Consider the following 12,976-nt stretch of genomic DNA (forward strand, 5'->3'; position numbering starts at 1 on the left):
GGGTCTGGTGCCCGGGCGAAGCGGCCGCCTGGAGCTCATTGTTTCCCACAAAGCCGTCATCACGGTCTCACACGCACAACTCCAAATATAATAACACACGCTCGTGTGCTCGCTGCCTCCTCCTGAGCCAGGAAAGCGACACCGGCGCGGCAGCCAGCTGGCCAGCGAGGCCTTTGGGGAGAAAGGCGGGGGTCGGAGCCAGCCAGATAGAAAGGTAATGAAAGACGGGTGGAGGCGCGGCGCTCGCGGCCTCCAGCGCCGTCTTTGTGTGGCGGCGACCATATGCTGGCACCAGCGCCCACGCTTCACTGGAGATGGGGGAGCGGAGGCAGCACGGAAACTTAAGTAATGGGAGAAGTCGGCGCCAAGGCACTGCTGGATTACAAAGAGTGTTACTTTTTACAACTATTTTAAAAGTTAATGGCGATGGGGATGCTTTCGGAGTGGGATGTCTCAATCTGCACTAAATGTTTCACAGTTGATCAGGTTGAAGAAAATATAGAACGTCTGACTGCGGTGATGCTCGCCCAGCTCTGACTCCAATTAGCTGATGAGCTGCTCACATGACGTGATGGAAGCTGAGCGCCTTCATCCCTCCATAGCATCACCCCCCAGGTCACTTCAACTTCTGCCCCTTTTATTATTTATATGAAAAATGTAATCCATTTTACATGATCACTTTAATGGAACAATAAACACAGCTGGTGCATGTTTAGCTCTGCACTTCCCCGCACACAGTTTGCTTTTGCTCGGCATGAACCCGAGCCGTCAGTTCGTTTCTTGGAGCAGCTGCACCGTCTCCCTCAGGTCCTCCACGGCCGCGTCCACATCTGCTTCAGTCGTCCCCCTGCCCACGCTCAGCCTCAGAGCACTGGCCGCCACCTCTGAGGGGACGCCGCAGCTCAGGAGGATATGGGACGGCCTGATGGACAAGCGCAATGCGGTGCGAGGAGAGTTATGTAACCACCCGACAATGTTGTGAGCAGACGAGTCAAAAAGAGGAGCTCTTGTACCTGTTTCCACTGTCTGAGTGGCAGGCGGCGCCGACGCTGGCCAGGAGCCTCCTACAGTTGGACAAGATCCTCCAGCCTGAAGCAGGGGGGGGGGAGAGAGAGAGAGAGAGAGAGAGAGAGAGAGAGAGAGCGAGAGAGAGAGACAGAGAGAGAGAGAGAGATTAATCATTCATAGGCTTTGTAGTTTTACAAATGGCCCTGTGCAGGTCATGACCTGCCGCCAGCACACGCTGGTGTAGGGTTAAAGGACAGTGTTGCGGCCGCACCAGGACAGACAGGGGACAGAGATGGATGAACCGTGACATCACCTTGTAGCGCCGGGCCCAGGATGGACACGTTACATGTGTTGGGGAGGATATCAGCGCCCGGGTAATGGCTGTTGAAGCGGATCTTGTTTTTAAACACAGTCTGAAACAGAAAACGTACATGATGTGAAATTAGTGAATGTGAGAGAGCAAAGAAAAAAGAACAAAAATGGTATTGGAAAGCAGTAACTTTACCACTCAAAGGACACTATTTCTATGAATGCACAGGCAGCTGCTTTCTGACAGAGTTGCGGTGATGTATGAGCTGAGCTGTCGGCACCGTGCGAGCCAATATGATGACCGACTCTCCCGTTAAGTTGAGCTGAAGTTAATGGGAGGAAGATGCTCTATAACCCAGATATTACTGAACTTAAGGTAAACATGTATGAAGTAACAAAGTTTAGAAGCAGCAATAAGCTGAAATAACCAAAACAAGCAGACGGCTCTGATGAAGGTCAGCTGGTCGGTCGGTTGGTGAGCTGGACCAGCAGCTCTGCAACTGTTTCCACATTCAACAAGATTAACTCAGAAGAAACGAGTCAATATCAGTGATAATTGTGGCTTCATTACTAATTTCTCCATCGCAAAATGCTTCTATAATTTCACTATCAATACAGCAAGTAAACTTGTACACATAAAATGAGGATTTAAGTGCATGATCAGCTTGTTGGCTCACACATGAACTGTGAGTTGTTACCCTCAGTGTTCTGAAGGGGATAAAACTTACCTGCAGTCGAGTTTCCAAATAAAGTTTAGTACTGCGCATGTGACTCTCATACACTGACAGATTGGAGGTCACCAGCTCTGCAGCCTAAAACAGACACACAACAAACCAATCACCAAAAAAGGAAGAGAAAACACTTGCTTAGAATCCAAACAAACTACTTGACAGAGACGGTTTAAATGATCATTATTAAAAGAATACAAAAACCCTGAGACGCACACTGTGAGCTTAAGTTGATGTGAATATCAATATTAAACTTACAGTGGAATACCTCAATGCTGTGTGTTGGACAGGTTTGAGTGTTGATGAAATTGAAGATTTCCTGGAAGCTCACTCTTAATAAAACATTTGCAGATGGAAACACTGAAAAGTAGATTAAGATTAAAAAAAAAACTTGAGGATTGAGGACTACATCATTACCATGTAGGATGAGGAGACTCAGCTTGAGGTTTGCAAAAACTGGACAGCTGAGGAATGGAAACTGGAATCCCAGTGTGATGAAAACCCATTTGTGCTGATGCTGCAGTCGGCAGACTCACAATATGGGGTCAAGAACAGGGACACATGAACCCAAGTGACCTTATCTTGACGTTTTAAGATGTTGCTGGTGTTTGTAGGGTGTGTTTGGTTTTCTTGGATATTTGGAAGATCCTCACAAATAATCATAGTAGTGGAACACGTGTCTTTTCTAAACTACAATTGATCATTTCCCGACAGCGAATCCAGCATGACAAAGAACCAAAGCACAAAGCAAACGACACCTCCTGACCACATCCAGCAGCACAATTCACTTAAAGTGAAAACCTATCAGTTTGACATTTTCGTTTGAGAAAGGTTTCGCTTTCAGTCATCAACATTTTGATAACGACGTTCATTTACACGGAAACAGCTGCTGAAAACGATGATGTTCTCCTCTTGGGCCACTAGTGGGTGCTGTTGGTTGTTTTTGTAATGAAACCACACACATGCATATAGTACAATTATACAATTCACTATAAACATGAACAAAGGGAGTACAGAACCATTCTTATTGGACAGATGATCCAGTTATATCGTTATTAAGGTGACTGTAAACTATAAAACCACCAAGTCCCAGGACAATCTGGACTGAGAGTCATGACACGACGGAGGTAAACATTGTTGTTAATGTCCATCTACTGAGCATGTGCAGAAAAAAGGTTTAGTACAGCCACGGCAGCATGTGCAGGAGCAGTGCTTCTGCAGTCTCCACAGAGACGGAGCACAAGCGTTGTCAAAAAGTTGCGTTTTCATGCTGTTGTCGTGTAAACGGAACCCAAAACATTAGGAAAGTTTTACCTTTTCACGTTGAAAAACGTGGCATAATGCGGGTTGTGCTATGAGACGTGGAAGAACAGGAAGACAACAGCACTATTGATGAACTGATTAAAAATATGTGGCGTTAACATATAAACATCAGCAGAGATGCAAAAGAACTTCTTCCAACATGTTCAGTCTTGAACCAATGTAGCAAGTTAGATGTTTAGTTTGATGCTTCACATAAAAAATCTAATGGATGAAACCCAACTTCAAGCTCAATTTGAAGCAAATTTCTCAATATTCTCAATATCACAATTGTGATATAAAAAAAACAACAACAAATTGCCTTCTTCAATTGTTAGAACATTTAAGTGAGAACAAACCCAGCTGTCGTTTAACAATTCATACGCTGCTTCAGGAGTCGATACACTAAATGTCATGTGACAATATTGTCATGTATCACATTTTTATTCATTCATGTGAAGCAACTGCATGACTGGGAATTACAGAACATCACAAACTTTACTTAAAAGAACAATTTTATACTGAATAATAAATTGGACTGACATTAAGAGCTTGCGCCTGAACTGTTGCAAATGTCTTAACTTTATTTGTCTGTGTTACAAACATATCCTGTTTGAGTGAATGATAAATCTCCTAAAGGATTTTAAAGAGTATTGAAAGGAACTGTAATGTGCTTATGGGCCTTCTTTAAAAAAAAAAAAAAAAAAAGAAATAATTCCTTAAAATCATTGCAGGAGAGTAATAAAGAAACCGATAAAGAGTTGGTAATTCCTTTATAAATGTTATAATATAAAGGTCCCTCACTCAATTAGGCAGCTCTGCTCTGGCACATGGCACCACGAGAGGAAGTACTACCTTCTCTTCCCAAGATGGGCACGTGTGGGCGGAGCCAGTCCAGGTCACACAGACAGCAGATTCTGAACACTGCTCCTATGATCCAATATTCAAATGAAGGAAATTCAAGGAGAAGCTGGCTTTGGGGCAATAAACTTTGAATACAATGTTTTTGGACCAACGAGACTCATGAGAAATTGTAGAAAAGCTGGATAATATGACTCCTTTAAGTTCCAGACCTACACAATGTGCATATATGTGAACAATCACTTGGTGGAGGAGCAGAAGAGACAATCTAATGCCGATGTGACCAACATGAATATATGATCAACATCAGCAGTGTGTCTCTAGAGTACACAGTATTTTAGAAGACCCAGCATGTCAACGACAATTAAGTGGAGCCTGGAACTCACCTTTCCCAGACCAGCGATCATCGGGGTGTTTTCAGTGCTGTGATGAAGACAGAATATGTATCAGCAGGGTTGCAGCTCTCAGCCTGTTTGGTGAATCCTCTGAGCAACATGCAGGACGTTACCCTGGTCTGAAGTTCCTCTCCTGGCCTCCTCCGAACAGCATGGGGTACAGTGGAGAACTGGTTCCCGGGCCGTTCACATACAGAGCGCCGATACGAGGGGCGTAGAACTGAAAGAGAGGCAGAGACTTGTGGGTGATGCTGGTCGTTGTTGACGGAGCTCTTCAGATGTGTTGCTGACCTTATGTCCCACTATGGTGAGGTAATCCACTCCCAGCTCATGGACGTCCACTGGGATCTTTCCCAGAGCCTGGGCAGCATCGGTGTGGAGGAGGATCCTGAGACGGTGATGCTGCTTGTTGAGAGATTTGACTCTCCTGCAGATCTCTTGAACTGGCTGAAGAGAAAAGCTGTGTCAGCATATAGTAACCGCTCACTGTGCTGCACAGAGAGAAACACAAACTAAAAAACAAACGTGTTTCAACTCATGAGCTGCATTTAAAAACTCCAGTTCCACACAAATATAAGCCTGTGTTTTGTTTTTTTAATGAACTGAAAGGGGAAATATCACTGACAACCTGTGCAACAGCAACACAACAAAGGTAACGCCACTGGAAAAAAAATGAAAACAATAAGAAAGAAGGACCATCACAGATTTGGTTCAAAACGTAGATAGAATCAAAAGCTTTTTTTTATAGAATGTATAGAATGTAGACGACCCTCTTGTTCTGCTCAGAACATAAGACTTCTTTAAAACACAGAAAAAAAAGACTACATTTTGTGTTATTTGGCGATAAACTCTCCCCTGAACAAGAACCTCGACTCCAGGACTTCCATCCAACATCAAAACAATTATGCAAATGTGTAAGATGAGTCAGCAAAACCAAACTGTTATGTTAGGACAAAGTTTTTTCTCTCTCGTACCATTATAACTCCGGTTTCATTGTTGGCCAGCATGACAGAAACAAGACAAGTGTTGGGCCGCAGCGCAGCCACGACGTCCTCCACCTCCACTCGACCCGTCACCTGAGACACGGGCACAAAGGTCACATCTAAAACAAAAACAAGACAAACAAATACACATGAAGGAAGCAACTGAGCTCAAAACATTGCTGAAAACAAAGAGCAGATACTGTCATACCTGCCTCGGCCTTGCTCCGAAGCTGCTCGGCCACCAGTTTGACAGAGTCGTGCTCCACGTTAGAGGTGATGATGTGAGGCAGGCCGCTGAAGCCGTTCAGGTTTCCTTCCCCTCGTTCTGCACAACTGCAGCTTCTCCTGAAGTGCTCCATGGCCGTGTGCAGCACCAGGTTGTTGGCCTGACGAGAGACGTGTTGGCTTTAATTCAGTCGTCTGCAGGGAAGGGGACCGACACGGTACCGATACCTGGGAAACCATCCCGGGACACAACACAACCAACGTTTGGTACTTTTGTGCATTTATGTGGTAATAAATGTTCATTTGTTTATTAAGAAGATCTCAACATTTTTCAATTTAACATCTTTATTTTTCAATATGTAAACTTTATCAGACATATCAAAATAACATCCAACTGTTTGTATTGTAACGTCACAGTTGTTCCACAACTTTCTTCAACATGAAAACCTTTACAACTGCAGTGTTTCTTCTGAATAATGCACAAATTCAATCCCAGCTCCACGCCCTCCTATTCCTTTACTTTCCCCTCTGGAAAAACAGTGACGTAGATCTGTGACGGTAGAGTTATGGATCAGTAAGTGAAATTATGCTTACTGATTTGAGTGTCCAGCTTTGAGAGAAACCCGGGGCTGAACGAGGAGCTTCCTCAGATTAGAAGGATTCCCGCCACTGGCCTCGCACTTTGCATCACAAACATTGAGCGATCTGCATCGCGTTTTGAAATGCGGAGCCTCTGGAGCTCTTTCTCTCTGCCATGCTTACTCCACTGTCTGATCAGGCAGTTATTGAAGTCACTGTGCTCTTGTGTGTGCGATGCTGTGTTCAAGTTTGTCTGGAAAAATCGCCTACTCTTCCACTCCCAGTCACAAAAATGCATTTAGGTATTCCAACCTGGTGCTGTTTGATTTGACATAAATCAGTACTTGGTAGCACAAACGGAATTCGGTCGCTAGCTATCAAAGTACTGAATTGGGTAACCACCCTCAAGCCCCGTTTCCACCGCACAGAAAGTGCTGGAATGAACAGGTATAGTCCATTATGGAAGAATTTGTGATTTTCCGGAAACAAGCGCTCCAAAGTTGGTCTTTTCTCCGCTCCCCCTCTGTCGGGGTACCAGGACCATGGAACGGGTCTGAGTTTGAGGAGCCGTCTGCTGATTGGTCAGTGATTTACGACACGCCCTCAATATTTTGTGTGTGCCCGCGGGCCGGGTCTGTCTTTGCATCGCGTTTGTGGTTTGTGTTCAAATGCGATGCAGAGGCGGTCAGCGTTGTGTCCAGCCGCTGCAGCGCCGTACGGGGACGGACCACGGACGCGATGCAAAGAGACGCTGGGAGCACTTTGGCACAAAAAGGCTCATGGGACTGATTTTCGTTACCTCTGTTCCTCCTGACGTGAAGACGATGTCCTCGGCTTTACCGCCAATCATTCCCGCCACGTTCTTTCTGGACTCATTGATGATGGCCTTTGCTTTTGCACCTTCACATTCAAACGTATACAGAAAAGTATTACTTCAACGGTGCGATGCGGCATTCTTTTATTGTGAAAGACATTTAATGGCATTTAATGCTTCCATGAAGAGCGAGTCTTCCTGACCGGCTAAATAGTTGCTGCTCGGGTTTCCCCAGGCGTCCTGGAGGGCCTCTGAGATGGCCCGGATCACTTCAGGCTCCAACGGGGTGGTCGCATTGTAGTCCATGTAGATCCTTCATCATAGGACAGGCTATGTAGTTATCATGGTTTCATAACAAGCTATTCACCTAAGAAAGGCGTCTGCAGCCGTTTTATCTGGAGAAGATACATGTGGCTCTTTTACAGACAGCCAAGCAGCTTTTATTAAATAGTCTCATTCCAATGTACAAACGTGACACTTAAATATAAGCATTGTTAATTACAAATATGCCTCACATCCACTTTTCAAGTAAAGACGCAAAACTTTCATTGAGTTTTGGCCGTTTGTTTACAGGCCATGGAAAACACACCTCGCCCAGACAGCCAGGCTCCGTTTCTGCGTAGAAGGTGGAAATGCTGCGACTGCGCATGAGAACCTAGTAACTAGTTGATGGACAATAAGAACGTTTGCCTCCAGAGTGTTAGGAGTCCCAGTCCATACTCTCCTGGGACTTGGTAGTTTAACAGTTTACAGTCACCCGGAATTGCAATTCAACTCATCTGTCCATACAAATGTCCGTAAACTCGCCATTATAAATATTTATGGTGTATTTTTCCCTGCATGCATGTGGCTTCATTCACAAACCCAACAGCAGCACCCACTAGTGACAACACATAAAAACTACGCCGTTTTCATAATTCTTTGCCATTTCCATGTAAACCTAGATTGTTTTTAAAGTGTTGCTGTGTAGAATAAAACCTTATAAACTTGAAATAAAAACTTGAAAGGTTGTCGTGTAAAAGCCCCCCAAAGTTAAATCTTGATCACACCCAACTAAAACAGCAAAAAAGCAGTTAAAACCACAAAAAATAAAGGTAAAAGGGATTTTAAAAAGTTCCGAAACCATTAAAATGGATGAAATATGTGAAGACTCTTAAAATAGCTCAAACCAAAAAAGACAGCTAAAATAAAATCTCCAAAATGTAATGAAATGTTAACTGTTCGTAAACACTCTGATAGAGTTTATAAACGACTTATCAAAGGTTGCAGGTCTTTAATTCAGGTCATTTCCTGAGGCATGAAGACCAGACCTTGTTTACAGTGTTTCAGGTAGAAAAGCATTGTTTTTGCATTTCCACGTTGTGTAAACGGGGCTTAAAACAAAGTGGAACCCACTCACCTGTCTCGGTTTATTTCTGCATCGTGATGAAGGCTGTGGTCCGAGGTGTGGCCCTGCACCGGGGTCACGTCAGCAGATTTATCAGCCATTGGGCTTCTGTATAGAAAAACAACACAGTTCTCGCTACTTAATTGTAATGGAGTCACCTGGTACCACACCACATAGAAAGTCTACCTTATATAACTCCTCACTGCACAACATACTAACTGTGCTGAGAGTTCCGTGCTGCAGCTTTGTGCTCTGGACCAGAGGGGTCCTGAGGTTTTGCCTGCTCTGAATTAATCAAAATTAAATTTGCACACATAAAGAAAATCAACACTTGTAATGGAAAGCAGAACTGGAAAATGTTTTTCAAGGTTTCTGTTTGGGTATATTGGTGAGAGTGGCTGTGTCCAGCAGTGTTTTACTTGGGTGGCTCCAATCTGCCCGCTCTCATAGTTCTGTTTACTTTTTACAAGAACTGGCATGTGCTGCCTCTTCTCCGGCTGGACGGAGGCCACACCAGTCAGCACTAAGGTCATCGAGTCAGACTGCAGTGTCAATCTCCACTAAACTGGAAGTGACAACGTGTATCGAGACACAATGACGGGGGCAGGATGATGACGATGGATTAAGAAAGCATGACAAAGCAATGTTTCCAGTGAAAATAAGACATATATTAGTGGAAGTGTTAGTCTTGAGGCTACATTTGTAAGATTTAGGTCTTTATTCCATCTCCATGACTTAAAGGAGTCATATTATCCAGCTTTTCAACACTTTCTCATGAGTCTCGTTGGTCTAAAAACATTATATTCTGAGTTTATTGCTCCAAATCCAGCTTTTCCTTGCTTTGAAAGATATTTTAATATTGGATCATAGGAGCTACATTCAGAATCTGCTGTGTCTGTGTGAGCTGGACTGGCTCCGCCCACACATGTCCATCTTTGGAAGAGAAGGTAGTACTTCCTCTCGTGGTGCCATGTGCCTGAACACTTTTTAAAACCTGAAACAAGCCAGGGAGAGAGAGGACACACTTTCTACACTTCTGAGTTGCAGGTATGGAGACGAGTAGTCCTGCTGGAAAACCTTTAGAAAGGGAATTTTGCATAATATGACACCTTTAAAGTCTTGGGGCGCTTCTGAAGTCCTTCCTTTCTCCTTTCATATCCACTTCTCCTTAAGGAAAGGCGTTAGGAGACTTTCCACAGGAGCTCGGGAAAGGTGATCACTTGTTTTGACAATGGGATCACAGTCCCACTAGCTGACATAATAAGCTGACGGCCACGCAGGTTAATGACGTCTGCCTTGGTGAAAAAACTACACATTTCTGAAAATGGACTACAAAAAGTGCATTTCTAACACTTTCCCCTGTTCCTCTCCCCGCTGATATAACCTCTAATATCACAAGGTTTCAATTGAAATCAAAGGAAAAGAGGCAATGAGTAACTAAAGTGAAACAGCAGCCACGTAAATAAATAACTAATGCAAACTGAGAATACACTGCACAAAAAGTTCACTGTATTACAACATCCGCATAACATTCTTAGTTGGATTGTGGGTTTTAGATGATCTAAAGTTGTTCAGGGCGTATTATTGCATTGGTAACAACATGATCTGCATTGAGTCATTGTGAGTTTCCCAGAACGCTTGGATGAGCAGGTCCTTTTAAATGTTGTCGCCGCAAGGAATTGTGGGGGAGCACGAGCTGGTCTGCCTTGGTAAAGGACACATCGGTGTTTCCTCGGCTCAAGGAGATTCTAAAGCAGGCTCGTCAAACTCAGGTCTTGCAGGGCCGAGTCCTCCATGTTTTCCTTCTGCAACCAGGACCTGAGTTTGACACCCCTGTTCTAAAGCACTGAGCCTCCTTTCCTCAGCTTATTGACAATTTGAAGAAACGCTCATTATAATGGACGCCACATGAACATTTCTGGGGGTTCAGGAAAAATAGATAGGAAAGGAGATAGGAGGGACTAACAGGACGCACCCTTGGTCTTGCACTAAGCGGTGTTGACGACCTGGTCTAGTATTTCGGAGCTCTCTGGCGCCCCCTATGGGTGGCGCCCCCTTCACACTGCAGGCTGACGAGCTGGTGGCGGGACGTTCTCACTCAGAGCAAATGTCATTGATTAGAACCTGCTGAGTCAGAGCACAGAACCTACATCGCTTCAACACGCTCCTTTGTCCACACGTACACGTCCTCTCTGTGAGAGTCTGACAGCTTCCGTGTACACGTGTACGTGCAGGTTTTAGACCCCTGGTCGACCAACCTGGACCCCTCACCAGCCTCCACCCTGTCCCCTCACCTGCCTCCACCCTGTCCCGTCACCAGCCTCCACCCTGCCCCGTCACCTGCCTCCACCCTGTCCCCTCACCAGCCTCCACCCTGTCCCCTCACCTGCCTCCACCCTGTCCCCTCACCTGCCTCCACCCTGTCCCCTCACCAGCCTCCACCCTGTCCCGTCACCAGCCTCCACCCTGTCCCCTCACCTGCCTCCACCCTGTCCCCTCACCTGCCTCCACCCTGTCCCGTCACCTGCCTCCACCCTGTTCCGTCCCCTCACCAGCCTCCACCCTGTCCCCTCACCTGCCTCCACCCTGTCCCCCCACAGCCTCCACCCTGTCCCCTCACCAGCCTCCACCCTGTCCCCCCACCAGCCTCCACCCTGTCCACCCACCAGCCTCCACCCTGTCCCGTCACCAGCCTCCACCCTGCCCCGTCACCTGCCTCCACCCTGTCCCGTCACCAGCCTCCACCCTGCCCCGTCACCTGCCTCCACCCTGTTCCGTCCCCTCACCAGCCTCCACCCTGTCCCCTCACCTGCCTCCACCCTGTCCCCCCACAGCCTCCACCCTGTCCCCTCACCAGCCTCCACCCTGTCCCCCCACCAGCCTCCACCCTGTCCACCCACCAGCCTCCACCCTGTCCCGTCACCTGCCTCCACCCTGTCCCCCCACCAGCCTCCACCCTGTCCCCCCACCAGCCTCCACCCTGTCCCGTCACCAGCCTCCACCCTGCCCCGTCACCTGCCTCCACCCTGTCCACCCACCAGCCTCCACCCTGCCCCGTCACCTGCCTCCACCCTGTCCCCTCACCAGCCTCCACCCTGTCCCCTCACCTGCCTCCACCCTGTCCCCTCACCAGCCTCCACCCTGTCCCGTCACCAGCCTCCACCCTGTCCCCTCACCTGCCTCCACCCTGTCCCCTCACCTGCCTCCACCCTGTCCCGTCACCTGCCTCCACCCTGTTCCGTCCCCTCACGAGCCTCCACCCTGTCCCCCCACAGCCTCCACCCTGTCCCCTCACCAGCCTCCACCCTGTCCCCCCACCAGCCTCCACCCTGTCCACCCACCAGCCTCCACCCTGTCCCGTCACCAGCCTCCACCCTGCCCCGTCACCTGCCTCCACCCTGTCCCCCCACCAGCCTCCACCCTGTCCCGTCACCAGCCTCCACCCTGCCCCGTCACCTGCCTCCACCCTGTTCCGTCCCCTCACCAGCCTCCACCCTGTCCCCTCACCTGCCTCCACCCTGTCCCCCCACAGCCTCCACCCTGTCCCCTCACCAGCCTCCACCCTGTCCCCCCACCAGCCTCCACCCTGTCCACCCACCAGCCTCCACCCTGTCCCGTCACCTGCCTCCACCCTGTCCCCCCACCAGCCTCCACCCTGTCCCCCCACCAGCCTCCACCCTGTCCACCCACCAGCCTCCACCCTGTCCCGTCACCAGCCTCCACCCTGCCCCGTCACCTGCCTCCACCCTGTCCACCCACCAGCCTCCACCCTGCCCCGTCACCTGCCTCCACCCTGTCCCCCCACCAGCCTCCACCCTGTCCACCCACCAGCCTCCACCCTGTCCCGTCACCAGCCTCCACCCTGCCCCGTCACCTGCCTCCACCCTGTCCCGTCATCTGCCGCCACCCTGTTCCGTCCCTTCACCTGCCTCCACCCTGTCCCCCCACCAGCCTCCACCCTGTCCACCTACCAGCCTCCACCCTGACCCCTCACCTGCCTCCACCCTGTCCCCTCACCTGCCTCCACCCTGTCCCCTCACCTGCCTCCACCCTGTCCACCTACCAGCCTCCACCCTGACCCCTCACCTGCCTCCACCCTGTCCACACACCAGCCTCCACCCTGTTCCCTCACCAGCCTCCACCCGAACAGCCATTTTAGCAAACTGAGGCTAACTTCTGTCTCGCGAGGCTAAAAGCTAATGCGGCTAACTTCCCGCTGCTACCAGCTCGTCTGCTTCAAACATCGGCACTCCTCCGTGTGACACGGCCGAGTGGACGTCTCAGCTTCCCGTCTGACCTTGTGAGGGGATGTGAAGATGTCCCGGAGAGATTTAACGGCTGTCTGTGTAAAAAACTGTAAATCATCTGCCTGCTTCCTCCCTCCTTCA

General features: G+C 48.4%; 1 protein-coding gene across 2 annotated transcripts; it reads right to left on the bottom strand.

Moving 5' to 3' along the window:
• Nucleotides 1-620: 620 nt before the first annotated feature.
• On the bottom strand, nucleotides 621-12,976 carry scly (selenocysteine lyase). Of its 2 annotated transcripts, none has more exons than XM_080506810.1 (13): nucleotides 12,886-12,976; nucleotides 8,601-8,696; nucleotides 7,405-7,514; nucleotides 7,187-7,287; nucleotides 5,792-5,969; nucleotides 5,575-5,702; nucleotides 4,892-5,047; nucleotides 4,714-4,820; nucleotides 4,592-4,628; nucleotides 2,046-2,129; nucleotides 1,322-1,421; nucleotides 1,014-1,089; nucleotides 621-922 (listed from the first exon to the last, which is right to left on the bottom strand). In XM_080506810.1, exons 1-13 carry the CDS (start codon nucleotides 12,951-12,953, stop codon nucleotides 769-771), a joined length of 1,395 nt encoding a protein of 464 aa, XP_080362936.1. In that variant the 5' UTR covers nucleotides 12,954-12,976; the 3' UTR covers nucleotides 621-768. The 2 variants fall into 2 exon arrangements, with proteins under 2 accessions (XP_080362936.1, XP_080362937.1); XM_080506811.1 differs by lacking the exon at nucleotides 12,886-12,976 and adding an exon at nucleotides 10,564-10,697.

Source organism: Blennius ocellaris, assembly GCF_963422515.1.
Source record: "Blennius ocellaris genome assembly, chromosome: 12".
In the NCBI taxonomy this organism is placed as follows: domain Eukaryota; kingdom Metazoa; phylum Chordata; class Actinopteri; order Blenniiformes; family Blenniidae; genus Blennius; species Blennius ocellaris.